The 27,132-nt window shown below is 41.8% G+C and overlaps 1 protein-coding gene across 1 annotated transcript in view; it reads left to right on the forward strand.

Annotated features, from left to right (window-relative positions):
• The window catches only part of SEMA5A (semaphorin 5A), a 428,940-nt gene that overhangs the window by 394,760 nt on the left and 7,048 nt on the right, over window positions 1–27,132 (forward strand). Inside the window, exons 17-21 of the mRNA XM_036280207.1 lie at window positions 10,183–10,408; window positions 13,329–13,547; window positions 19,604–19,774; window positions 21,285–21,440; window positions 22,821–22,868. Coding sequence (XP_036136100.1) covers window positions 10,183–10,408; window positions 13,329–13,547; window positions 19,604–19,774; window positions 21,285–21,440; window positions 22,821–22,868 — 820 coding nt within the window. The remainder of the gene's footprint in view (window positions 1–10,182; window positions 10,409–13,328; window positions 13,548–19,603; window positions 19,775–21,284; window positions 21,441–22,820; window positions 22,869–27,132) is intronic.

Here is a 27,132-nt window from a genome sequence, read left to right on the forward strand (position 1 = left end):
ATGTAAGTAGATAAAAATTCATAATGTAGCTCAGTCTTTAAGCATTGATTTGGGCATTTATGTCTTAATGGGAAACTTCTAGATAAACTCTGTAATATCATTGCCATGTATTAAAACCTAGAAATGTTTAACTTGTAAGTTTGATTACAACATCTTGAATAGTTTAATTCTATTGCAGACCCAGGGTGGGAGTTGTGAGTACACGAAACACAGTTTGTTCTTGTATTATTATTTATTTATGATTGTATTATTTCCCATATGAACAACTGTGACCTAGTGTTGCCCCACCGATGCGTAAATGCTGGCAGCCCGGAGCAGGGCCAGGTTCAGAAAGCAGGTGAGTGATAGGGATTCTGCTGTTCACCTTTGTAGCAAAGACTTCAGTGGCGTCGTGATGTCTGACTGTTGTCTTTGATACTTACTCTAATAAACATCATTGTCTATTTTCTGGACTATCACATAGATGAAAGTAGAGAGAGGAGTGTGAAAAGTGGAGGCAAAGAAAGTTGCTGTGTTGTGACCCAAACTTAGGTTAAAAAAAAAAAATCAAGCAGACTCAAGAAATGTATGTAGGCTGTGGGGAAAAAAGTTCCAGTGCATCAATAGTGCTGTCAGTAATAAGTGAATTTAATTACAACCCCAAGACATTATTAAGCCATAAAATTAAGTTCTGAGAAAGAAGGTTATAAATCTTAGAAATAAATCCATCAATAGCAGTCATAGAAAAATTACTGTGTTATGATGTTTTCACCTCATATAGATAGAGTATTCGCTTTTGTAATAGTTTATTTGGGAAGGATCATATGAAAGTCATTATATATTTATATTACTGCATTGAGATGGTGATTTTGCGAAGAAGGGATGAAGCCTTTATCCTTAGGTTGGAAAGGAGTTTCTTACCCTTAGGTTGCAAAGGCAGATTGGGAGTTTCTGGTTAATGTTTCTCCCAGCTTTTGGAGACAAGCCAACAGACTAATGATAGCAGACAGGGAAACCCACCCAGGCCTTGCATCTTGGAATCAACCTTGGCTGTCAGTTGTGACCATACGTTCTAAGCAGACTACCTTCATACTTTCCTCTTTTCATTAGGGTCATTGCAGGGACCCTAATGCATACATTGGAACACTGATGAAACTGGGGCACAGACACTGTTAACTGTATTAACACAAAAAATAAGGGTGTATTCTTAACAAATTTGACAATGTATATTTTAACCAGTGGGTCTTTTATTTTCTATGATCAAGACTCTAAAGTTTTCTTAAGGTGGCTAAGGTTGCACCAGGTTTTTGCTTTATTTTTGGTTAACAATGGCCTTCTACTATTAGGGCATGGATCATTTTGCTAGAATTGGACACTCAGGCAACTAAATTGGTGGGTATGTCCCACCTTCGGTGCTGTGGTTGAGGAGGACAGGACACCTTGTTGTGAGACTGGTGGTTCAGACAGAGAATCCCGGTGGAGTGACTCTTGGGATTGACCACAGTTTCACTGACTATGTTCTCTTACTGAAAGTCAAGTCCCTTCAGCATCTGAACTCCTAGAACACATAGTTGGTGTGGGGCTGATGACATGTTCATGTCTCTCTTGAACTTCATGTGCTTATTTTCATCATTAATGTCTAAGATCTCCTGAAGAAGTATAGGTACTCCAACAATGATTATTGAAAAATGGAGAAATGACGGAATGGATAGATGGCTGGATGGATAACATGATACTTCCATTTTCATAACTGTTGTTAATTGAAAATGTCATTTGGGCAATATTATTTTGACTTTAATTTCAAAAATATAAATGTTTAAATTATTTAGGCCGATAGCCATACATTCTGGCCGAAAACATTCATGAAGGAATAGGAACATAATTAAACCATTTGAATTATAAAAAGGAAGTCATTTAATATCTTTTCTTAAGAGGAACATAATTTCCCACAGTTAATTGGCCAAAAGAAGAGCAAAAACGTGCAATTTCTTGTGAAAGATGTTGATAAAACACACATGTTTTTCATTTCCGAGATCCATTAAATGATGAATCCCAGCTTAGAAAGCCAAGAAAACACCCAAGAGTTCCAAATTTTTCCCTACTGGTGAAATGAAATGACAGAAGGATCTGAGCTTATCAATGAATGTTCCAAATACATTATACACGGTATTGGGATTTTAGATTAAATAAATGTTCTTACTACTATCTTTTAGGGCATTAAATCTTAATTAATTGTTTAAGGAATATAAACTGATAAAAAGTCAGCTTCATATAAACTTATAGAAAAACAAATTTAGAAGATAATTTTCCACTACATGATCACATTACAGAGGGAATGAGATAATATACATGGAAACTTGGATACTTACTTTACCAGTTAGATAAATCCATTCTCCTGTGTTTCACCCTGCCAGGATGATTATGGATTTGTATGACCATCTGAATTTTTTTTGGAGATTGCTAGTGACAAACTTTGGAGAACTCCTTATATTTTTGTGTTCTGTACCCTATCTTTGTTTCCAGGCCTCTTTGCAGACCAACAGTGCCCCCTGTACCAAGCTCTCTGATAATTACTATAAATGCATTATCTGGTTTAACACTCCCAAGTCATCATGATGTGTTTCTTTCTATACTCACTTTACCAAAGAGAAATCTGAGACACTAGGTTATGGACATGAAGGGAGTAGACTCCCTGGGCAGACCTGGTGAGCTCTGTTGGTTATCATGCAGACTCACAAACTTGGATGTGGTCAGAGAGCTTCACAGTAGAAACTATGAATACATTCAAAGGTGAACCACTTGAGAAGCAAGACGGATGAATTGCCGGCTCCCTAGGCATCATCTACTCCCTGGAAAGCTGCCACCACCAGCCTTGAAGAAGGGGTTTTTAGATGACTTCTTCATTAGAACATGGACATGGACATTTCATTGGGCTAAGGATTTTATGAGCATAAGGCTTTATCTGCAATCTTGCAAGTCCTGGTTAGGTTTGGCCAAAGCGGGGATCTTTCACCCAACCTCAAAACTGCAGGAACACATCCTCATTTTTAGTTTTGAATCAGTGAAATTGATTGTAGAATCAGTCATACAACACAAAATGGCTTTCACTTTTTGGGAATGTGTTTGATTCCAGGGAGCGTCCTCCCCAGCAGCATTTACTAATGTGCAATGTGCTCACTCAGTTCTGGTTTCTCAAGAAGGTCTAGGTAAAGGGCTCAAGATCAGCTCCGATCACTCTTGTTTTGAAGAAACCTGTTTACCTTTGTTTAACCCAGGGCTCCTCAGCCCTTCCTGACAACAGATGCTTTTTTCTGGAGCATCCATGAGCTACCCAGAGACACACTTTAGGAAAAGCTCTTTTATGGGATGAATTGAACACCATTTAGATTCTGTTTATGCCCATAAAGCGAAAGGCATTTACCTAACATATTTCACCCAAACACAGTGGGCTGAAATCTAAAGCTTTAATGGAATTGGTGAAATTGAAATTCAAATCAATGATCAACACATGTGTATTTTGTCACAGTTCTGCAAAGCTGAATTTAAAACAACAACAACAACAACAACAACAACAACAAAAAACCATAAAATTCTGCATGAGACCAGGCATCTTTACTAAAACATGCATTCTAACAACTAACCTCAGGTTGGTGGATAACCTGTGGGATTCTCATCAACACCTTGAATATCCTGTGTATCATTAACAGCAAGTAGTGGTAATTTAAAAAAATTAACCAAAATTTTATCATAAGAAAGAATTGGAGGAATATCATAGCTGGAAGATAATGAGTTTCTGGTAAAAGAAAATTCCTTCCCACTGAGAGACCAGGCTAAGAGGCAAAGGAGGCAGGAGATGAAGAAAAATTCAACTTCATTTGAATCTTCTAATAAATTGAATCCTTAGAGTATTTAATGAAAAGCAGGGTCACAGAATACATTCCTTTTTATATAAACACACAAATAAATATCCCCATTTACCTGTGCATTAATTTATAGTGCCATGCAACAAATTAGCATAAATTTAGTGGCTTAAAACAACACTTTTTTTTTTATCATCTCACTGTTTCTGGGCCTCATGTAACTGGTTCCTCTGCTCGGTGTTCCACCTGCTTAAATCAAAGTGTGATCCAGAGTTGCACACTTTCCTGAAGCTCAGGATAGTTTGCAGAATTTAGTTCTTTGTAATTTTAGGACTGAGGTCACTGTTTTCTTTCAGTCTTTAGGCTGGAGGTCATTGAGCCTCCTAGAGGTTACCCTCAGGTCCCAGCCACGTAGCCCTCTCACAGTGTGGCAGCTAACTTCTTCCAAAGCCAGCAGGAGAATCAAGAGAATGGCTATGTCCATCAACCCAGCAGTTTCCTTGTTCCCTATTGCCAGCCCTCCCCCTGCACTCTGTGTCCTCCCCGGTCCCATGGAGCCACTTATCTGCTTTCTGACCCTACATTAGTGTTCATTTTTCATAATTTTATGTGTTTTTCTTTTTGTTGGATTCTTTCTCTCAGGATATTTAAAAAATTTTCAATGCTGTTGTCCATATCAACAATTCATTTATTTTTATTGCTGAGTAGTATTCTATTATTTGGATATAAGATGAATTCTTAGATATTTATCTGCTGATAGACATGGATTGTTTCACGTTTTTGGATATTACAAATAAGCTGTTATGAACATTCATGTACAAGTATTTGTATGGACATATACTTTCTTTTCTCTTGAGTAAATATCTAGGAGGGAAATGGCTTGATCATATGATAAGTGTGTTTATAAATTTTTAAGGGAAGGTCAAATAGTTTGCAAAGGAATCACGCCATGTTACATTCCTACCAGCAGGGCACGAGTTCCTGTTGCTCTGCAAGTTCACCAGCATTTGATGTTGTCAGGTTTCTGGTTTCTTTTGTTTTCTTTTAGCCATTCTAATATCTAAGACGTGTGTGGTGATTTACTTGTGGTTTTAGTTTACTTTTTCTAAAAAATTATCTCGAACATTATTGTAACATATGCTTTTTGCCATCCATATATCTTTGATGAAATGTCTCTTCAGAATACTTGGAAGTTAATTGTTGACGTTTAATTTTTCAAACATATAATGAATACGAGTCTTTATCAGATATGTGATTTGCAAATATTCCCTCCCAGTGTGTGGCTTGTCTTTCATTCTTTTCATGATGTCTCTCAAAGAGCAGAACTTCCTGATTTTTATTAATTCAACTTATTTTTCTTTATGATTGATTGTTTTGACATTATATCTAGGAACCCTTTGCTTAACATAAGGTTACAGAGATGGTTTCCTGTTCTCTTCTAGAAGGTTTTGGTCTGTGATCCATTTGAGTTTATTATCATTCATGAAGCAATTAGTGATCAAAATTATTGCATCTGGCTATCTAATTGTTCCAGCGCCATCTGCTGAAAAGACTACTTTCTTCACTGTGTTGGCTTTGCCCCTTGGTAAAGAATGAATAAACCATATACACGCAGGTCTATTTCTGGGCTTTTCATTCTATTCCTTTGCTTGATTTTTGTATCTTGATGCTAGTACCAGAGCATCTTGATTTAGTTTTTTTTTGATAGGAAAAATAAACAGCAAAACAGGGGGCTCCACTTAACCAAAATTTGTTCACCAGATTTATGCAAATTCCCTTTGAATGGGCTTATCTGTGAATTGATCAGTATGATTTATCCATTCACAAAAAAAGTGTTACTGTACTTAAGGTTGGTAATGTGAAGTATGACAAAGTACTTGCTCTTGACAAACGTGCTGTCTATTAGTATAGGCAATCTATAACTAGATAATTAAACTTCAGGAAAATACAGGCTTTGGCTCTGAAACAGGCCTGCGTTAATGGATGATGGTGGCCTGAATTAGAAAAAAGGCCCTATCTGTGGGATGGAGAGCAGCAGGTTGCCTCCAGGGTTTCTGGATTAAACTTTTAAATGAATGATCTTATCACTGTTGACTGAGACAGAGGCTACCTGGGAAGATATTTGAGAGTTGTTTGAAATTGCTTTAGTAACCACTTTTTTAAAAATTTGTTTTCCTTGACTTTTTTTGCTCTTGCATCAGCTTTGTTTTTTTAAACTTTATTCCAGTTACACTGAGATATAATTGACACATAACATTGTATGAGTTTAAGGTGTACCATGTGCTGATTTGACACATTTATAAATTGCCAAATTAGTGCTATCATAACACTAGGTAACATCTCTATCTGGTCACATTGTTACTATTTCTTTCTGGGGGTGAGAACATTTAAGATTTACTCTCTCGGCAACATTTATATATACTGTATGATGCAGTTATATAAGCTGTAATCACTATTCTGTACATTAGAGCCCCAAACTTGTTAATCTAATAACTGGAAACTCATACCCACCATTCTACTTCCTGTTTCTCTGAGTCTATTTTTTAAACTATAGTTGGCATACAATATTATATTAGTTTCTAGTATTTACATTTTTTAGATTCCACATACAAGTGATATCATACAGAATGTGTCATTCTCTGTCTGACTTATTTCACTTAGCACAATGCCCTCAAGGTCCATCTGAGTTACAAAGTAGTGAACAGCTAGAAAAATTCTAGGGCAGGAGAAATAGGGAAACTAAGACAAGAACATTGAACAAGGCCGCGCAGTTTGGCAGCCTGCAGCCAGCTTGTAAATAGCAGGCCCTCATCTTCCCCCAATCAGGGAGTCTTGAGAACAAATGGTTAATGTCTCTCCAAAGAATACAGAAGAAGAGGGGGAAGAGATGGAGGAATTTTAATGCAACTATAGTATACATATCTTAAATCACCCTGAAACCAACTGAGACGGGAGAAAAGAGGGGAGAAGGAGGGGAGGAAGAGTGCCGTACTATCTCATCCCAGCGTTTAAACAGGGAGGCAAAAAGGTCCGGATTTAATTACCAGGTGCTTCTCATAAATTCTGGGAACTCCATAACAAAGTAAAAGGCAAAGAAACCTTCAGAGTTAACCTGCACCAGTATATCTAGCAAAGGAATTTTAAAATCTATAGGCAGAGGGTATATAACCCCTTGAACCACAACCACATTACTTTTTCTGACTAGCTGGGAAAGCCCCGCTAGGTCCCAGCTCAGATGTAGTGTAGTAGATTTGTTGGCCTTGCTTCTTTAATCAATTTGCTTACTTTAATTTTTTTTTAAACAAATTGGCTTTATTACAATGCAATCATCTGGAGTCACTTGTTTGAATTCATTCACACAGCATAACAAGAATCGAGGTGGGGACAGCTCTCTCTCTCTCTGACTTGGTATCTGCAAGAGGTGTCTGTTAACACATCTGAGTTATCTCAAGTGGCAGGATTTCTTTCTTTCTCATGGTTGGATAATATGTCATTGTATATAAATACTGTGTGTGTGTGTGTGTGTGTGTGTCTCCAGACGTAGGGTTACTTTCAGTAACCATTCTTACATAATATTTTCCACCAGAATATTCAGAATCCTATGTGGAAAGTAATAGTAATTAGCTCCCTGAAACTACTTTTAAAATAACTTCTTTCTGTAACATTAAATGTAATGCTGTTCAAGTTCCATTCAAATATGAGGACTTCCAGCAACAGTTCAACAGTAAATTGTAACAAACAGACTCCATTAAGTCGTATAATTACTCACCATTGACTTGAATCACGTCATAATTTTGGTCATTAATATAAAACATATTGGTCATACCATTTCTCAGCATTTCATAATTTGATGTTTTAAGTCAATGCATCATATGAAACCTCAAAATGCAGTAAAAAGAGCAAGTCATGTGTCTTGTGTTGAAATCTGTGCTTTGAGAAGTTAATGAACAGGAGAACAGACTTTGTTATCAGAGGTTCAGGTTTAATGAGCCTGAATTGATCTTCATCCTTGAGCTGTGTCCACCTCTGGCACACGTGACCCCGCCCTACTGGGCATGTCACCAGCACACAGAGGCCAACTGGGGCACATGAGCAGCTTTAAAATATATTTGTTACTCATATATCCCACAAATGCACCTTCATCTCCATAGAAAAGATGAATTCTTTTGTGCAAGGAAGCTAAGAATTATTGGAAATACCTTCTATTTTTGTTTAAGATGTGAGATGATAAGATTTTATAAGGGACGTTGAGCTTATAAGCCTGCATTTTTTAAAATGAGTCTCTCTATACATGACATATGCTTTAGTTTGTTTCAGCACGGAGCCCTGGACGCTGGCCCAGCCGGGCTGGCACAGAGTCAGGAAGGGGAGGACAGTCACATATGGCATTCCAGCCTGGGGACGAAGTGCTGCCACACGGCGCCTGGAGACCCCAGAGAAGGTTTACTGCATTCCTAGCACGTGGCTTCCATTGCAAGTGAAAATGAGAGCGCTCACACGTGTCCTGTCTAGTTTCTCACATGATTGAGTTTATGGCCTGAATTGGGGCTATTTTTTCATGTGGGAGGCAGCATCCAAAAGATGCCGTAATAAAAGATGCTATAAACAGAGGAAAATGCGGTCATCTATCTTCCACTGTGTGTTGTTGTGGAGATGAGCAGCACCCATGGGCTGGGGAAGGAAAGATGAGAGGCTATTGCATCAGAGAAGCAGTGATCACTTTACACACTTTCTGTTAAAAGCCTATGATGTCACCAACAAGAGAACTCCAGAGTATTGTCCCTTGTAAAAATGATTAAAAAGATGGATTATGAGTAAAGAAACCTAGTTAGAATAATTAGAAGAGTGACACAATCATGATTTTAATAGGATTCCAGGTAAAGCTGGTGGTGTGGACACATGGCTTTCTCTCTTACTGGAAATTCACTAATAAAATATTAAAGGGATACTTTATCAAGCCAGAAACCACAAAGACAATTCTTACTGTGTCAGAACACATGACAGGGGTGAACTGATGTCATGCTCATAGAAACTAAACAACCATCCCCTAAACAGATGAACCCTTAACTTGGATTAGAAGGGAACTAGGCAGGAAACAGAAACCAGCCATGGTTTACACCACTCGGGTGTGCAGAGCATTCCGCTCGTGCTAAGTGCAAGCCCTGGATTTTGACCTAACCAAAGTGTAGCTTAACCCCATTAAGATGGTGGGAGGTGAGAAGGATGCATCAATGTTGAGGACAGAGAGTCAGGAAGGGAGTTAAAAGTTAAATCCTCGTTTTCCATAGTGCACAGTACTTGGACAGTGCCTGGTGGAAAATGCTCTTGTTCGCTCTCTGGGATACATATCAAAATGTCTAACTAAAACTGATGGGGGAAGCCTGCAACAGCTCTCTTTTCTAATAATACAGCTTGGAGAGCAGTTTAACTTTTATTTTATGTCTATGTTTGCCATTGATAAAAATAATTTTAGAAGTATGGCCACAGTTGAGTGTATTGCATGTTGTGGGTTTTCCTGCTAAGGAAATATCTTTTGTTGTCAAATGGAGGAATCATGGTGGTGTGCTCTGCCCAAACTCCAACCCATTACCCCTTAAATTTGGCCTTATTTCTGGAAGCATGCTGTTTAAAATGTTTGCCAAATAAATATTTTAGTGCTTCAGATGGACCTTCATAATTATAGTCTTAAATTCCAATCCCCAACACTCATTGTACTGCCAACACTTCAGATCTCTGCCCAGCTCCCAGGACCCTCCAACCTGTACAGGGAGATACCTGGTGTGAGGGAAGAGAGATGAAACTGACAAATGTCATTGGGGTTCTAACCAGGGAAATCTTGTGAAGACTACTTGTCCACCAAAAGTTGTATATGCTGGTATCATTTGGATACCTACCAGCCTATAACTTTGAATCTGTGATTCCAGAGCTTACAACATTCATTAGTCACAAACTGAACATACTGGTGCTATTATTTTAACTTTAATCTTTTAGAGAAGGCAGCTAAATTTGACATCAGAATAATCAGCAATTTTGGTAACTTATTATGTGAAAGGAAGATGATTTACATGGGAATCATGATTTTTATTCACATACAATTATGTTCCTTGTCTCATTTTCACTGTTGGTGCAGGAGAAATTGTGCAGATCCTTTGGAGTTGAGTTGAAAGCTGAACATTCCCTTAAATGCCTAATATAGCAAAAATGTGTTTTAGACCTTGTAGAATAGCTGATGGGTGTTTAAAGATCTGAAGTTTTAGAGACCCCTGTGTTTTGCTAGAGGAACACAATTCCTGGCTCTATTTATACTGTATAATGAGCACACACCATGCCTTCTGTCTCCCAGGAGTACCAGCCTTGTAATACCAACCCATGCCCTGAGCTGAAGAAGACCACGCCCTGGACACCCTGGACACCCGTCAACATCTCTGACAACGGGGGCCACTATGAGCAGCGATTTCGATACACATGCAAAGCCCGCCTTCCTGATCCAAATTTGCTGGAAGTGGGAAGACAGAGAATTGAAATGCGGTACTGCTCTAGTGACGGAACCAGCGGCTGCTCCACGGATGGTGAGTGGGGACTTGCAGGGACTGATCCACGTCCACGGACGAGCGTGTAATCTTTTCTCTAGAAGAGCTTCATAGAAGAGCGAGGGCAGATCTTTCCTTTCTATGACTTATGGTTCAGCCATCTAACAATGATCCCTCTGGGGCAGCACTGGCTATATAGCAAATTGATAGGAAACAGCTTTACTGTAAAAATTTAGTTACATATTGGGATGGTCCTGTGGCAGTTCAAAATAACACTAGATTTATAGCAAGTCCGCAAAATGTGTGGGAGATTTACTTAGAAAATATCAGGAAGGGTCAGTGACCTTCCATAGTAGGTCTTTTGGCACTAACATTTGCAATAAGCTTTTCTTTTGTTTATCTCAAAAGTGGATAAAGAAAACAGAAGTGCCTCTTTGTGTTTATCAATATATAAAAGGATGTTTACGAGTACACCATGTGAGAATCCTCTAATAGTCTTTGAAATTGCTTTTCCCCTTGTATTTGTGTAAATCCCTTCAATGACATATTAATAGTGTGGGGGAGCTCTAGGGTAGACCAGAAAGTCCATCCTCTGCCTGGGCATTTCTGCATCCTTTTTCATCTCCTCTACCATTCTCATCTAATGTAACAAATTCTGGCCAGTTCTAAAACAAACACGCAAACAATTGCTCACAGGTGGGGCCTCACCTCACAGACGGTTTGATGAGAACAGTGGTAGTAATACCTTCCCCCGACCACCTCCAAACATTTCTCAGTGCTTCTGTGTTTACAATTCCACCTTATTCTCCCAAAATGAATATGATAGAGAAAACACAGTCTCCATCAATGTCATCTTTATTTTTAAAATATTGTTATTGGTTTTTAGAGAGAGAGAAAAGGAGAGGGAGAGAGAGAGAGAGACATTGATGTGAGAGTGAAGCATCGATCAGCTGCCTCCTGCGCGCCCTGTCCCGGGGATGTGCCGTGACAGAGAATCGAACTGGCAACCTTTGGAGTATGGGATGACGCCTGACCAACTGAGCCACATAGGCCAACGTAGTGTTCTTTTTAGAGAAGGAGCTTTAGACCCTTGGCCTTGAGGAACCACGGAGCTGGTGACTCATCATGTTGGATTGATGCCGGTGGAATAAATCCACGGAGGTGCAAAAAATCGTCTCCCACAGGGCCTGAGAGAAGCTCTTCAACGAGTGGCCATGAGCAGACCAGCTGCACACATGTCCCAGAACTTCATGTCTCCTGGGAGCTGAGCAGCCAGGCAGCTCAGCTGCCAGCCTGGATGCTTGGAGGACCAACAGCTGACATCAACAACCATTCCTAGTCATATTGCTTTGGCTGACATTAACTATCTGCTAAGTTAATGACATTAAAGCCTCACCTCAAACCATCCTGCTTAATAATGTTGCTCAGCAACTAACAAGCTTGCTCACTGTTTCTTGGTTGGGGATGGGGGTGGGGCGGAGAAGTCGGCTTTAGTAAAGAAATTTGTGAATAAGTCTGCAATTTAAATAAAACAAATAAACACCATTCACTTACTCCCTTATTTCAGAGCTGGCTATGAACTATCTTATTTTTTTATGATATCAAAGTAAAAATGAAAAGAAAATGACTAATCATGTTTCTCTATACATTTTTATTCTCTTTTCTGAAAATAGATTTTGTATTCCATTCTCAAATACAAAACCAAAGCTAATATTTGTTTTAAATGCTAGTAATATAAAGTAAGGACAAATTTAATGCACTAGTATAAAATATATTCTGTATTTCCTCTAAAAGTATATCATGGGCATTGCTTTAAAAAGACTTCATCTTTCTTGTGTCTTAATAGCTTCAGCTTCTAAAGACCAGCCACACATGTTTGGTATTGATATCTTGAAAATACACAAGTGAATATATTTGCCTCTAACCACTCAAAATGAGGCTTAATTGTGAATAGTTGTCCTTTATTGATTAACCACAAAGTACTGGTTCATCACAGTAAGACATTTCTAATCCATTTTCTCTAAAGAGCATCCTGCCTTGGTTTCTGGTCCAGTTTTTAAATAACAACAAAATTAGTTGGCAATAATTTTAGAACTGTTGGCATATTTGCCTCCCACACTTAACCTGAACTTTGGTGCATACTTGGAGAGTTTTTTATTAACCTATGTCACTCTGCCTGCATTTGAGAAAATGAGTGAATGTTTTTAAATATTTAAGTGGGTGCCTTGTTCAGTAAACTGAACAGGAATTTTGACTGTGGCTAATTAAGTGACTTTAAGTGCAAAGTGCTCTCTGAGCAAACCTGACACAGTCTTCAGGGTCTGTTTCTACCAAGACAAGCCTCCCCTCCCCTCCAATTACTGCTGCTTCCATAACTACATGTGTTCCTGGGTACGCATGTCTTGCTAGTAAGTCTGCTCTGAACATCATGGGAGCATTTGCCACATAACAAGGTTACTCAGGGATGGGCTGGGTGCCAGGCCATGAGCTTGGCCCCGTTGCAGGATTCTGGAACTGACGTGTCTCCACGACCTGTGATTCAGAAACCTGAAACCTATGCCTTTCACCAGACTTACTCCACTTTGCAAAGGTTAACGGGTTAAAGACCAGGTGTAAAATGTCCGAATCCTGTTCTGTTTTCCTAGACCATATTCTCGATGGTGAGTTCAAGGGCAGGTTGTGTAGAATTCCCAAGGGAAGTGAGAAACTTGTGTTTTCTTTGTAAAAAGTTTCTCGGAAAAATAAGTGAATTACAAATACAGGGCCTATGACCTGTGTGAGGACTTTGCCACATTCACAAAACGAGATCGTATTTGTACCTGTATTTAATAGTAACTGCAGAGAAGGACACATGAGTTACAGGAGGTTATTACTCAGCAGCTTCTTTTTGTAATTTGGGGTTTTGAAGTGCAAGAAACGTTCAACTCTAGAACTAACAGTTTAGCCTTTTCCTTGGCAGGCCTTTCTGGTGATTTCCTGCATGCCGGGAGGTACTCTGCCCACACCGTCAACGGGGCTTGGTCAGCCTGGACATCGTGGTCACAGTGCAGCCGCGACTGTAGCAGGGGCATTCGGAACCGGAAGCGGGTTTGCAACAACCCTGAGCCCAAGTACGGGGGCATGCCCTGCCTGGGCCCATCCCTGGAGTACCAGGAGTGCAACATTTTGCCCTGTCCAGGTAAGTGGATGGAGGAATCTGGAAAAGATCTGAAAAAATCAAGAGCCTTGGACGACCTTCTGGTCTAGTGAGGCTCAACCAGCTGCCCTTGCTTTGTGTTTCTATCTCATGTATATGAGAGAGAGAAAGAGAACGGCATAGTTTGGAGACAGTAAGGGTTCAGTTCCAATAAAGCAAATAATGCAATAAATCAGGTCATACACATTTTTGTCTTCCCAGTGCACATAAAGGTTATGTTTACATTATACTGTAGTCTATTAAGTGAGCAATAACATTATATCTAAAAAAAAAAAACATTGTACATACTTTAATTAAAAAAGACTTCATTGTTGAAAAATGCTAACCATCATCTCAGCCTTCAGCAAATTGTAATCTTTCTGGTGAAGGGTCTTGCCATCTACCTTGTAAGCCCAATAAAGCAAAACACAGTAAAATGAGGTATGCTTGTATATTTACACACACACACACACACACACACACACAATTCACAGGCACATATATAAATCATAGATTGTATTTTCCAACTGCATTGGTATAAAAACAAATATAATTTAGGCTATATTATATTCATTTATTTCTTCCAATTTAATAGAAATGGAAACATTCTTATGAGCACCTGAGGATCGTGGGCCCTAGGCACTGTGCCTAATGAAAAAGTCAGCCCTACTGCCATGGTCAGGAGAGAGGTGTCCTGTCCTTGAAAGTGGAGGCTAACCCCCTCCCAGGCTCTGATGGGCCCAGGCCTGCAGGAACTTGCCTCTGTTCACCACAGATTCCTGTTCCAGGGTGACAGTTATCAAGGGTGACTCACCAGGGCCCAGCCAGCCAGTCCGTCAGCAGGAGTCTCTCCACTTCTCTCTCCTGGAGGCCAACAGAAGCTGTGTTTCTGGGTCTTCCTCCTGAGACCTGGCTTTTCATTTCACGGAATTCCCAAACAAGCACAGAGTGCATAAAATGAGCTAAAAGAGCCTTGGGAGCCCCTGTCCTCTACACAGGGCATTATCTGCTAACACAGCCCCACGGACCCCTGTCTTGTCTGCATCCCTCCGGCCCCAGCTCTGGGTGGGGCCCTTTCACCTTCATCACTTCCCCCCGCCCCACCTTCCCTTAGTCAGAGGACCTGTCACCTGATGCCTGGGGCCGTCCTGAGTGCTGGCCTCCAGCTGTGTGTGCTGCCTTTGACTAGGGTCATGGTGTGTGCTGCCCTAGCTCCCAGCACGGGCCTGGCACACCCCAGGAACACCTACCAGTAACTGTTGAATGATGGGAAAGCAAGCAAATTTATTCAATTTACCAGCAAACATTTTTGCATAGTCTATTTCACAGAGTAAAGAAAGGTGCAGTGATATGGTCCAGGTCAGAAGGTGCCTGGAGTTCAGTAAGGAGGCAGCCTGTGAATGATGCCAACCAGTATGGTCACCAGCTACTGGGCTGGTGAGAAGATGCGGTGTTACATCAGCCAAGGACCCACTGAGCTGGAATCAGCTACCCTGAGCAGGCTGCCCCTGAGCTGAGTCTTGAGGGATAGAGGAGATGGCCAAGCAGACACTTAGGTATCAGAAATGGGGTGGGTGGTCATTCCAAACACCAGGTACAGTGTTTTCAAAGATACAGAAGCTTGAAAGTGTAGCATCTTTTTCAATAGGTATAAGCAACTTGCTGAGTTCTTTGAAAAAGAAACTGACTTGAAGCAGTGCTCAGTGAGCATTTGGTGGATGGGTAAATAGATTGGCGAATGGTGGGAAAATGATGGATAGATAATGGATGAATAGGTGCATGGATGGATGAATGAATGGTAGGTGGATGGATGGATGGCGAGGGGGTGGGTGTGTAAATATGTACATTACACTGAAAACACACAGTTCCCAGCTTTGTAGCTGAGGCTCTTGGTAACGTCCCTGCTGGTGCAGCTGTCCTGCTCTTCCTGAGCCGTCTCTGCCAGGATTTCTCCAGCCTCAGGAGACTCTTCCCTCTGACCATCCAGCTTTCCCAGCCCAGTGATGCTGAGGGGTTGGGAAAGGTCACAGAGCCAGCTTTTTCCCACAGCCCCAGCACGGAGAGTGGAGGATCCCCCCCTCCCCACCGCCCACCACCACCACCCACCAGGGCTAGGAGGATGCCCATGGGGCCGCATCATTAGATCAGGGTTTGTGCAGTAAACCGAGCAGGCAGGGTGATATGGGAACATCAGGACCCCTCTGTGTACTCTCACTTCCCAGGCTCCAGACACGAGTCCTCGTGGCTGTCAGCAGATGCCGGGACGCTGCCCTGTCCTTCAGGGCAGGCTAAGTGCCCGTGTCAGAGACACCCATTGTGGCATGATCTGGTGGCTGTTTTTATCTTAGTTGATTTGATTGTCAAGACAATATCATGTGTATATAACCTTACTATCTTGAAATAGCTCTGTCCTTATTTTCTTTCTGAAAGCCAAGATTCCATAGAGCGGGGTGGGGAACGTCCGGACCAAGGGCCCCACAAGGCCAGAGGAATCAATACCAGCCAACATCATACGTCTCACCCCATTAGCCTGACCAAATAGAACAGGCTAATTTTTAAGTTGATAATTTTCTGTGGCCCATGAATGATGTTATAAATATCCAAATGGCCCTTGGCAGAAAATAGGTTCCCCACCCCTGGAGGGTTGTGGAAACTTTCAGAGTGGCCCCTTCACTTTCCACTTGGGCATGGGTGGGTTCCCAGGGCTGAACTGGGCAAATGTCAATTCTCTCCCCCACCTCCTAGAAAAGTCCTGATCACGTGACAGCATGTGACCCATCAAGGAGGGTCAGAGGCCTTCGGGGCTCTGGATGCAGAGCTGCTCAGCGCTGAGGAGGTCCGATTATAGGCTATTTTTACCACATTTCAGACATTCTCCTCCTTATGAATTTACTCTCCCTTAGCCCTGTTGAGTCCATAGTAAACACATGCAAAGGGGCACTGTATTTTAGTTTTAAAAAAGCTGCCTCATTATGATTAAGTTTGAAAATAAATCTAAGCAAACTAGGTGAATGTAAAATATCTTTTAGATTTGATCTCCGGTTCTAACGTGTATGATAAATTGCAACAAGGTAAAGTTATTTTTTTCAACGTCTTGCGGGTTGATCCCTCTGGTCCCTTCACCTACGTAATTTACCTGCACCCTGAGACATAGCTTGCTGTTTCTCCTTTGCTCCTTTTTTCAGTCCATGTTTCATTCAGAACTAAGGATTCCAGACCTTGGCTGACCAAGGCAGAGACTATATACAGGTGGTGCTGTTTACTAAATCGTACTGAGATTCAAATAACATAGTTCATTTTGTCTTTTTTCATAAAAAACAGTAAGTGGGAGTGAGAAGGAAACAGTGAGAGGCTAACGAGGGACAGACTCTTCAGACTGAAGTGTGTTAACAATACAGTGTTGTTAGCTCTAGGCACAGTCTTGCACAGCAGATTCATGCTACCTGACTGGGACGTCATACCTGTTGACAGCATGTCTTTAATTTCCCCTCCCCCAACTCTACCTCGATGAGCTTGACGATTTTAGATTTCACAAATCAGGGGAACCATGCAGTATGTGTCTTTCTGTGGCTTATTTCACTAGCATAATTTTCTCCAGATTCATCCATGTTTTGGAATATGACAGGATTTCCTTCATTTTAATGAAATACCCTGTTGTGCATGTATGCCACAAGTTCACTATCCACTCATCTGCCAATGGATGTTTATGTTGTTTCTATGTCTGGGCTATTGTGAAGAATGATGGAATGAACATGGAAATACAGATATCTTTTTGAGATCCTGATTTCAATGCTTTTGGATATATACCCAGGAGTGGGATGGCTGGTTCACATGATAGTTTTTAAATTTAAGAAAAGTTTTTAGGAACCACTATGCTGTTATTCATTGCAGCTGCAACATTTGACATTTACACCAACAGGGTACAAGGATTCCAATTTCTCCACAGCCTTGCCAATACTATTATCTACTGTTTGTTATCTGTTGTTTTTTTTATAATAGCCATCCTCACAGGTGTGTGGTGATATCTCCTTGTGGTTTTGATTTGTATTTTTTTTGCCTATTAATAATTTTACACATCTTTTCATATGCCTACTGGCCATTGATCTGCAGGTTCATTATGTAATAGAAAAGCCAAGGATTTTCAGATGACATGGTTGCTTCTAAGTCCAGTTTCATCACCAATCTAGATGAGATATTAGACCCTCCTGAGCCCCAGACTGCCTTGCGTACATTCAAACATCTGAGCTCTGTGACACCTGCTGTTCTAAGGCACTAGACTTACCTTTGCTTTAGTGTGGGGCATATACACGTACCCACTTTAAACCAAGCTTCAGCTCGAGTTACAGATAGAGAAACACTGCCAGAAAGAGTGCCCTCTGAGAGTAGACATGCGTTGGGCGTTTGGAAGTTTGAAACTTCTAGGCAAACCTGTGCCTGCCTGCCTTTTCTGGAATTACAACTAATGTCAGATATCTGATTCATTCTCTTACTTTCTGACATGCTTATTGCCTATTGGGGAAAATGTTGAATTCTCCAAGTCTGGGTAAATGATCAAAACACAAAATTTCCAGTTACATGTCAAATGATTTTTCTGCTCTCTTTTTACTTTTTGCAAATTAAAATATCATCATAAACGTTATATTTCTGCCTTGGCCAGTTTGGCTCAGCGGTTAGAGTGTTGACTCATGGACTGGAGAGTCCTGGATTCAGTTCCAGATAAGGGCACGTACCTTGGTTGCGGTTTGTCCCCGGCCCTGGTTGGGGTCGTGTGGGTGGCGGCCACTCGATGTGTCTCTCTCACATCGATGTTTCTCTCTCTCTCTCTTTTCCTCCCTCTCTCCCTCTTGCTCTATCTGAAGATAAATGCAAAAAAGTGTACTTGGGTAAGGATGAAAAAAAATAAAATGAAGTAAAAACAAAAAAATCATGATGTTTCTGCTCATATGTCTCAAAAATGTTTTCTTTTTACCCATGTCTATATCTAAAGAGACATATTACTCCATAAAAGTGTATTAAATCACAAGGTGTGTATTTAAATATAAAGTAGGTCATTCTAGCCAAAACAGCCTGTGTCTTTTTTTTTTTTTTCTTTATTGATTTTAGAGATAGAAGAAGGTAGAGGGAGAGAGAGATAGAAACATCGATGAGAGAGAACATTGATTGGCCGCCTCCTGCATGCTCCCCACTGGGGATTGGGCATGGGTCAATGCCCAGCTCACACCAACTGGGCTAGCCTTGTGTTTTTAACGATTTTGGCATTCCTTTTCCTGGATGCTTCTGTTTTGTTTTATGTAGGATCCGGAGAAAATAAAACATGATATTATCTTCTTATTGTAAAAGTGAGTCTCTCGTCAGCATTTTTATGTCATTTTCTGAGGTTATGATTATTTTTTGCTAATTGGGGTCTAATGTCATCTTGACAAAGGCCTGCAGCTTGGCTCTGGGACTCAGTAAGATAGGGCAGGTCTAGCTGACAAGAGGGAGGGTCAGCCAGGAGTTCAACAAACAGCAGATCCCATCTGACAGTGTCAGACAGAAGCTGGCCTGAGGTGTCAGTTTAACAATGTCAGCTAATGTAGGAGGGAGCACCAAGATCCAGGTGGGTTAGCTGACCCAGAGCTCAGGAGGCCTGTCCACAGGCATCAGAAACCCAGCCTGGAGAAAGCAGGAAAAATGCGGGGGGTCACAGGCATGGTAAGGGTTCATCAGGAACCAGCTCCGCCTAATGTTAGAGGTACAAAATTCACCTTCACATCCACCCTGCAGTCTGGCTGCAGGCAACAGGTTGTCTGTTTAGTCTTTCACATAAACACACCATCAAGTCTGCATGGTACAGACTTAGTTTAGTTGTTTAGTTTCTATATCTATGGAGCGTCCCCACAGTCCTTCTTCACAGGACCTGTTGCCTTTTCTTTATACCTGTCCTGGAGCAAACTATAATCCAATTAATAAGGGAAGCTGGCTGGCCATTGGTCATGCTGTGCACATTCTCACTGTGGCCTCATCTGATTGGTCAGATTTGCATTTCAGAAGCAATGTGACTTTGTGTCTTTTCCCAGTGGATGGCATGTGGTCTTGCTGGTCCCCCTGGTCAAAATGCTCAGCGACGTGTGGTGGTGGACACTATATGAGGACCCGCTCGTGCACAAACCCCGCCCCAGCCTACGGCGGAGACATCTGTCTAGGGCTGCACACTGAGGAGGCACTCTGCAACACGCAGCCCTGCCCGGGTAAGCGGTGGGACAAAGATGGTGATTTAGAGACGGTGAAATCGATGATGCCACATCACGGGGACTGAAAGAGGGGACCATCAACTGTCCCCCTGGAAGTGGCTTCATAACACGCCTTCTGCAGTAAAGTGGTTCTCACCCTACCGTAGTTTCAGAATGCGTAGCAGAAACTGATTATAACAAAGTCTTTGTAAAACATTTAACCACATAATGAAATCTGAGATTTTGTTGAAAATCAGGGTGGGGAGCATGGAGATGATCTGCGAAGCGGCCTCAGAGGAACGGGCCTCAGGACCAGGGGTTGGGGTGTCCAAGCCCTGGGCTGGCTGACCCTGGTGCCCACTGGATGAGCGTCTGCAGCCTCCCCATCCAGGAGTTAGCTTCGTTTTCTGACGTGTGAGGACCACTGGAATGAAAATGAGACCTAACTTTCACATTGAGACATTTCTACTTTTTTTTTTTTTAACTTACTCCTGCAGATCTTTAGCTCCATTTATATTGAAAAGTGCCTAGAAACAAATGATCATAGTCATTCTGAAAACTGGCACTTAACAGATTTCTAAAGGAAAATTGTCCCCTTTCCTTGGATCTCTCTTCCCATTGGATCAAGGCTCACGTTTGATTTCCAAACTTGCCCTGAAGTGCAAAGATGATGCTTATATCTTGCATTTAAAATAAGGGGGAAAAAGAACATTGCTTAGAAAAATATTTTTATGTTGATTAATATTTTATAAATAATATTAAAAGTTCATTTTTGTAAACTTCTTACTTCAAATATGAGTTTGCCTACCACACAGCTGCGGTCCTAGGTGAATTTAAAAAAATCCTGGCAGATCTTCCACTGCAGGGTAAAGTATCCTTTGATCACTCAATTTTTGGCCTCTACTCAAGACTTGTGCACTGATCTTATGAGCTTCCGTGACAGCAAACATGGGATGAAATGACTTGTACCTCAAGTATAGCCCAACTTTGGCATCTTGAGGCTGCAGGTCTGTTTTTATAAGAGAACGCTTGCAGTGTGGGGTTCTCATGAATGCAGAACCAGGCTTTCTCGTGAATACACCGCTTTTGCTCTCGCCTGAGCGTGGAGCCGGGGCACTTCCTCAGGAAAGCCTTTGGGGGCTGCCTTGCAGAGAAGCATTGCCCTGGTGGAAAAGGTATCTGTCCGGATGATTTCTGCTCCCTGGCCACTGATGGTCTGCACAGCTGGATATCATTGATTAGCTTATTGAGTGTCTAATTCAATTACTTTAAAGCATTAAAATAATGTGGTTTCAGCAAATGTGATTCAGGTGCATTATTTCAGGTCGGTGATATACCAGTTGTTTTATTCATGCTCATGTGTATTTTATCTATGGGACTTTTAAGAGATAGGAGTACATCTTATTTATATACAGACCCATTAAATCTGATAGGAGGACTTCCAGTCCTATCTGTAATGTGACATTGATTCCAGGTTGATTGATCTTAGTGGCCTTGCTGCCTCCTCTCCCCATGTCTGTCCCTGCAGAGAGCTGGTCGGAGTGGTCAGACTGGTCTGAGTGTGATGTATCCGGAGTCCAGGTCCGTGCCCGCCAGTGCATCCTGCTGTTCCCTGTGGGCAGCCAGTGTTCTGGAAACACCACCGAGAGCCGGCCATGTATTTTTGATTCCAATTTCATCCCAGGTAAGAGCAGAGTGTGAGCAAAATCACTGCCCACATTCAACGAGGAAATAGGTCATCCGTTAGAGTTTTAACTTTTCTTGGGGATCCCTTTTGGTAAAACAGAGATGATTCCATCAACTCTTGTAGTGTCAGAGTGGTTAAAATGTAGATTTATACATAACCACAGGTTTTGATTTGAATGTAGGCTGTGAGTTTTAAGATTCTTTTAACCATAGACATAGTTTTAGCACAGAATTGTCTTCTATAATTTATTGACGGTAGCATGTGCAGAAGATTTTGCTCAAAAAGTGAAAGTGGCATATTTGGTTATTTTAATTATTAAGGAAAATGTCTTGGCAATGCTTGTGTGCACGTGTTTGCAGAGAGAAAAAGGGGAGTTCTCTTTGTGAAACCTTCATGTTTTTGGTGAAGAGGAACCCATCATGTTCTTATCTTGGAGAAGGGGTGACTGATCCTCTTGCCACTGGCTTTTCCATGTCAAATTGATGTTTAGTTATCAGTGGTAGGTAGTCACCTGTCACCTGCTCACTGTAGGTCTGGTGTATAAACTATTACATCATTTCACAAATGCCCACTGTGTGGGTTAGGACTGAGATGTGGACCAAAGCAGAGACCAACCTCCTACAAAACAATAATAGGTAATAACTCATTTTCCTCCATGATAATGTTTTAGAGAAAAGTATTAGCCTTAGCCCTATAGGCCATTTCAGTCATATATGGTAGGAAACTGCAATGTTTATTGTTGTTGTTTTCCTTTATAATCAGAGATACAATTTTAACTCTTGTTATCTAATAAAAAAATCAGTATAGGGGAAGAACGTTTCTGGCCTCCTGAAATAGTGTTTCACTGTATAGGTGGACTTCTCACGCTGGTGTGGCACATGGAGCATGGCAGGGTATGCGTGGGGACTGTATTTGTCCTGGCCATTTCCTTGCAGCTCTGGTGGATTGGACCCCTCTGTAGGGAATATGACAACATGGGCTTTGATGAGACAAAAGATCTGAGGCAGGAACACCACAGGCAGACACTGCAGGGTTCCACAGCTGGCGGAATGGATTCTAACAGAAAATCTGCACATTGTCTGGCCTCCTTTGAAACTGGTGCCCTGGTTTTAGCTCAGAGGACTATTGCATTTTCTATCTGTGATGATGAGTCTCACCCTTCCCAATCAAGATGACCTTGACCAAATATAGCTCAGGTTGATTAAAAAAAAAATATATATATATATATATATATATTTTTTTTTTTAAAGATCAGGCTTTTGGAAGTTTGACTCACATAAAACTAAATATCATTAGACATTTTGTAAATGAATTGCCAATGTGATCTTTCTTCCCCATACCATTTACACATTGTGGTTGGATTTTTTTTTTCCCCAGAAGTATCTGTGGCTAGATCCAGTAGCGTAGAAGAGAAAAGGTGTGGAGGTAAGTTCTTTCTTTTAACTACATTCTAATTGATTTCTGATATTTTCTGCTATTGGCCAAATAATGTTTCAGAAACAGACTGGAGAAATCTGGATCCCAAGCACCTTATGCTTTGGTAGTATAAATGCTAGGAGTCAGTGTTTGACATCTATATTAGTGGTTCTCAAGTGGGGTTCCCAGATCAGCATCACCTGGGGACTTAAGAGAAATACAGATTCTCAGGCCACACCTTGATTTACAGAATTAGAGCCTCTTTGAGTGGGACTCAGCACTCCATGGCTTAATAAGCCCTTCTTCAGGTGCTTCTGGTGAAGGCTGAGCTTCATGAACAAGTGATCTTGGTATCTTGATACTATGTAGATACTAAATATAGATATTGGAGTTCCCATGAGTAAAACAATATTCAAATATTTTTTTTATATTTGCAGTGCAAATTCCTGGCAGTCAGCTTCAAATCTCCAGACTGCTGGGATGTCAAAATTATAAGGGGCATAATGTTCTACCTCTATCTCTAGAGTATGTTTCAAATTTACTGTCCATGTCTATCTCTTCTGGGTGGGCGGGGTTGACTGTCCATATATCCAAGATCCAAGCTTAGTCTCTGTCCTTTTTTTTTTTTTTTTTTTGTATGTGCCCCTAGCGGGAACTGAACCCAGGACTCTCTGGTCCACAGGCCGACGCTCCAACCACTGAGCCAAACCGGCCAGGGCAGTCTCTGTCCTCCTTTGATTTTAGCTAATCAAAGCTAAAATCCACACCAAGATAGTCATTGTAATATGTGTGTATTCATAGGCTGATGACCTATTGATAACCATTTCTACCATAATCTGTCCACCAGGGTAGTCCCAGACAACTCAGTGTATGCTCAGATGGAATCTGGAGCTTCTAGGCATACTTTAGGAATATATTTACATTTCATGAGTTCACTATCTGTTACATTCTTTCTGTTTGGTCAGCCATCTATTCAATGGATTCACTGAATCCATTCGTTCAGTGGTCTTTGCTGAGCACCCACTCTGTGCTAGTTTTATAAGGGACTTTGAGCTTACAGTGGGGACAGAAAGAGCCCAGCCCTTCTAGAGCTGGTAGTTGTATCTTCAGATGGACAATGTCTGGTTCTGGGCCTGGGTCAGCTCATTGAATCCACAGATTGGCAGTCACTAACTTGGGATCCAGCTGTAAGATGAATAGGTGCCACTTTAAAGAAAAATATCCAGCCCTGGCCGGTTTGGCTCAGCGGTTAGAGCATCGGCCCGCGGTCCCGAGACACCTGGGTTCGGTTCCCGCTAAGGGCGTGTACCTCGGTTGCAGTTTGTCCCTGGCCCTGGTTGGGTTGTGTGGGTGGCAACCACTCGATGTGTCCCTTTCACGTCAATGTTTCTCTTTCTCTCTCTCCCTCCCACTCTATCTGAACAAAATATCAAAAAAATAAAATAAAGTAAAAAAATGTCCTCGGGTGAGGATAAAAAAAAAAAGAAAAGAAAAATATCCAGTCCAGCTAGTGTGCCTCAGTGTTTGAGTATCAACCCATGCACCAAAAAGTTGCTGGTTCGATTCCTGGTCAGGACACATGCCCAGGTTGTGGGCCCGATCCCCAGTGGGCTTCATGCAGTAGGCGGCCAATTGATGTTCTCTCTCATCGATGTTTCTGTCTCTCTCTCTCTCTCTCATGTCCTCTCTTTCTAAAATCAATAAAGGAAAAAGAAATTCAAAAAAAGAAAAATAATCACAAGAATTCTTTCATATTTTGACATCACTCACTATGTTTCAGAGACTGTATTAAGTGACACGAAGCAACCTATCTGGTCCTCACAAAGAGCATTTATAGGTGCCAGAGCCAACACTTTTTTATGTAAAATCAGAATTGGAGATAAGGAAGGTTTTGGAATTGAAGACTTTCAGATTGTAGATTGGTCATATGTGGCATGTCCTGTATGTTACATGATGCCCCTGCAGGGTCTGGGGGCCACACTTCATGGCCAATTCCTGTAATGATGCTGCGATGACATGTGGGTGAAAGGAATATATTGATGCTTCTCCTGGCCGTTCTGGTCAGTGCTTCACAACCGGGTCAGGTCAGGTCATGCTTTGCTGCCAGGTAAATGATATAAAACCACTTTTCAGAGATTTTGGTTTTGGGAATTGTAGAAAAGTGTTATCAGCCATGGGTTTTTATCCGCATTTTATAAGTAGACAGAGAGAGACGAGATCCTGCCTGAAGGTCACACCGGCAGTCAGCAGTGGAGCCCAGGTCGGACCCAGGCAGTGGGATCGCAGTGAGCTTGAAGCTCTGGACCCCACAGGAGAACGGTCCAGGAGGATTGTGTCTGGGGAGCTGGAGCCACAGATGCCTTGGGCAGGTGACACTCCTGGACAACGCCCCAGGTCCAGGGAGGTCTGGTGCACGCAGAGGCAGTGAAGGTCTAGAGCGAGTGGCATTTGTAGGGAGTGATCCTGTCCTGAGGGAACCACCAGCTGATGTCTCTGCAGAGTCAGCAGGTCCTTTATATCTATCTGCCACAAGTGTGAACACCACTGTCCTTGGCAGGCCTTCTCGGTGTTAGGAGAGGGGAGTCCTTCCAAGACTTTGAGGACCCAGAAGAACGTAATGCACAGCCCACTGCGGTTCTACAATTCTGCTTCTGCGTGTCTGGGCCAGCTGTGCCAAATGGCTACACAGAATCAAGCCTTGAGGCGCTATTGATTGAATCATAGAAACTTTAATTACTCTACAATATTTAAAACTAATTGTTTAGATGTTTAGGCTGCTGACATTGACACAAGAGAATAGTTGGGCAAGAGGTCAGATGGATTTGATTTTGGGCTGGTAGGTAAAAACAATCACCTCACAAGGATGTTTAGGGCGATAACATGGATTTATTTTTTTAGTCTGTTGCAAAAAATCAATCACCTTTTTGCACAGAAAATCAGGCAGTTGAACCAACTGGGTAATTGGCCTCTACTCCAGTTTTACTGACCAAAAATCAGAGCAAAAAAAAAAAAAAAAAGTATATTTAAAGCAAAGAGTCAAACTAAGCAAATTTCAGAGATTAAATAGGCACTATTTTGCCCTTATGCAAAAAACAAAAACAAACAAACAACCCCCTCCCCCAAAAAAAGTCGGTATATTGAAAATTTTCATCTTCGAGAGCTATTTTTAGTTGCATCTAAGACTCAGACTATACAGTCGACAGAAAGACGTCAGTGGTCCCCACCTTCCTTGGGCACCTGCAGGAACGATTCATTTGACTAATGACAAAATATCTGCATATGGATAGAGTCGTACATCTTTCATGTGTTACAATAAAATAAGCTATCAGTGCAGCAGAAAGTACTTATATCTCTACCTGGCATTGACCCCAGGGAGTCCAAACCCTAAAGTGTGAAGACATGACAACAATGCCTGGTACCCAGAGCACAGCTTCTGTGTTACAGTGAAACCTGTAGTGGTCGCCGATGGACCAACCCAGGTGCTTTATCCACTTGTCCCTGGTTGGGAGCTGTCCAGCCTTAGAGGCTTCAGGCAAAATCGGGAAAAGCCAAAGATTTATGAAGTCCTTTCACATTGTCAAATCATTGGCCAAATAATCAAGAAGTGAAAAACTGAGGTGTATGGTAGGAGTTGGTGAGACCTGGGGAATGTTCTAGTAACATCCTGGTGGATCATCTGGACCCCACTGAAGACACTGGACACCTGCCGTAGGAATGTCAGGTCGTTTGGAGTCTTGGTGCGGGTAGGAGGTGCTGGTTGCGCTCACAGCAAACCGAGGAGGAAGCCACAGCACAGTGTCCGTCCACCTTGGAAAGAGGATCCACTCTCAGGGCCCCAGGGCCCTGGAACACAGTAAAGGGATCCAGTTTAGAGGGAGAAGTCCAGGGTTAGGGACAGGTGAGAGAACTCGGTTCAGCTGTGGATCACAGGTGAGGTGAAGGCTGCTTGAAAAGTCCTTGGGGAGCCTGGGTAGTTACGGTGCAAGTACCCCAGGACCTGGGGGTGGGGGAAGACCTGCAGGTCTCCTCTTCCTCAGAGCCCCAGGGGCCTTGCTTTGCAGCTTTGCAGACTCTCCTGGAGTTGCTGGTGGGACCCAGCAGGCATCTCCACTGGTTCCATTGGGGCAGTGTGGACAGACTGGGGAGGGAGGAGGTTTTGAGCTTATGTGACATTGCACCCTTTGGTGGACAATGGAGAGGACACCCTGTGGGAAAGCCAGGTCCTCAGGATGGTCCTGTGCAGGGGAAACATGTCAGGCCAGTAACCCACAAA

Source organism: Molossus molossus, unplaced genomic scaffold (assembly GCF_014108415.1).
Source record: "Molossus molossus isolate mMolMol1 unplaced genomic scaffold, mMolMol1.p scaffold_m16_p_3, whole genome shotgun sequence".
Taxonomy (NCBI): Eukaryota; Metazoa; Chordata; class Mammalia; order Chiroptera; family Molossidae; genus Molossus; species Molossus molossus.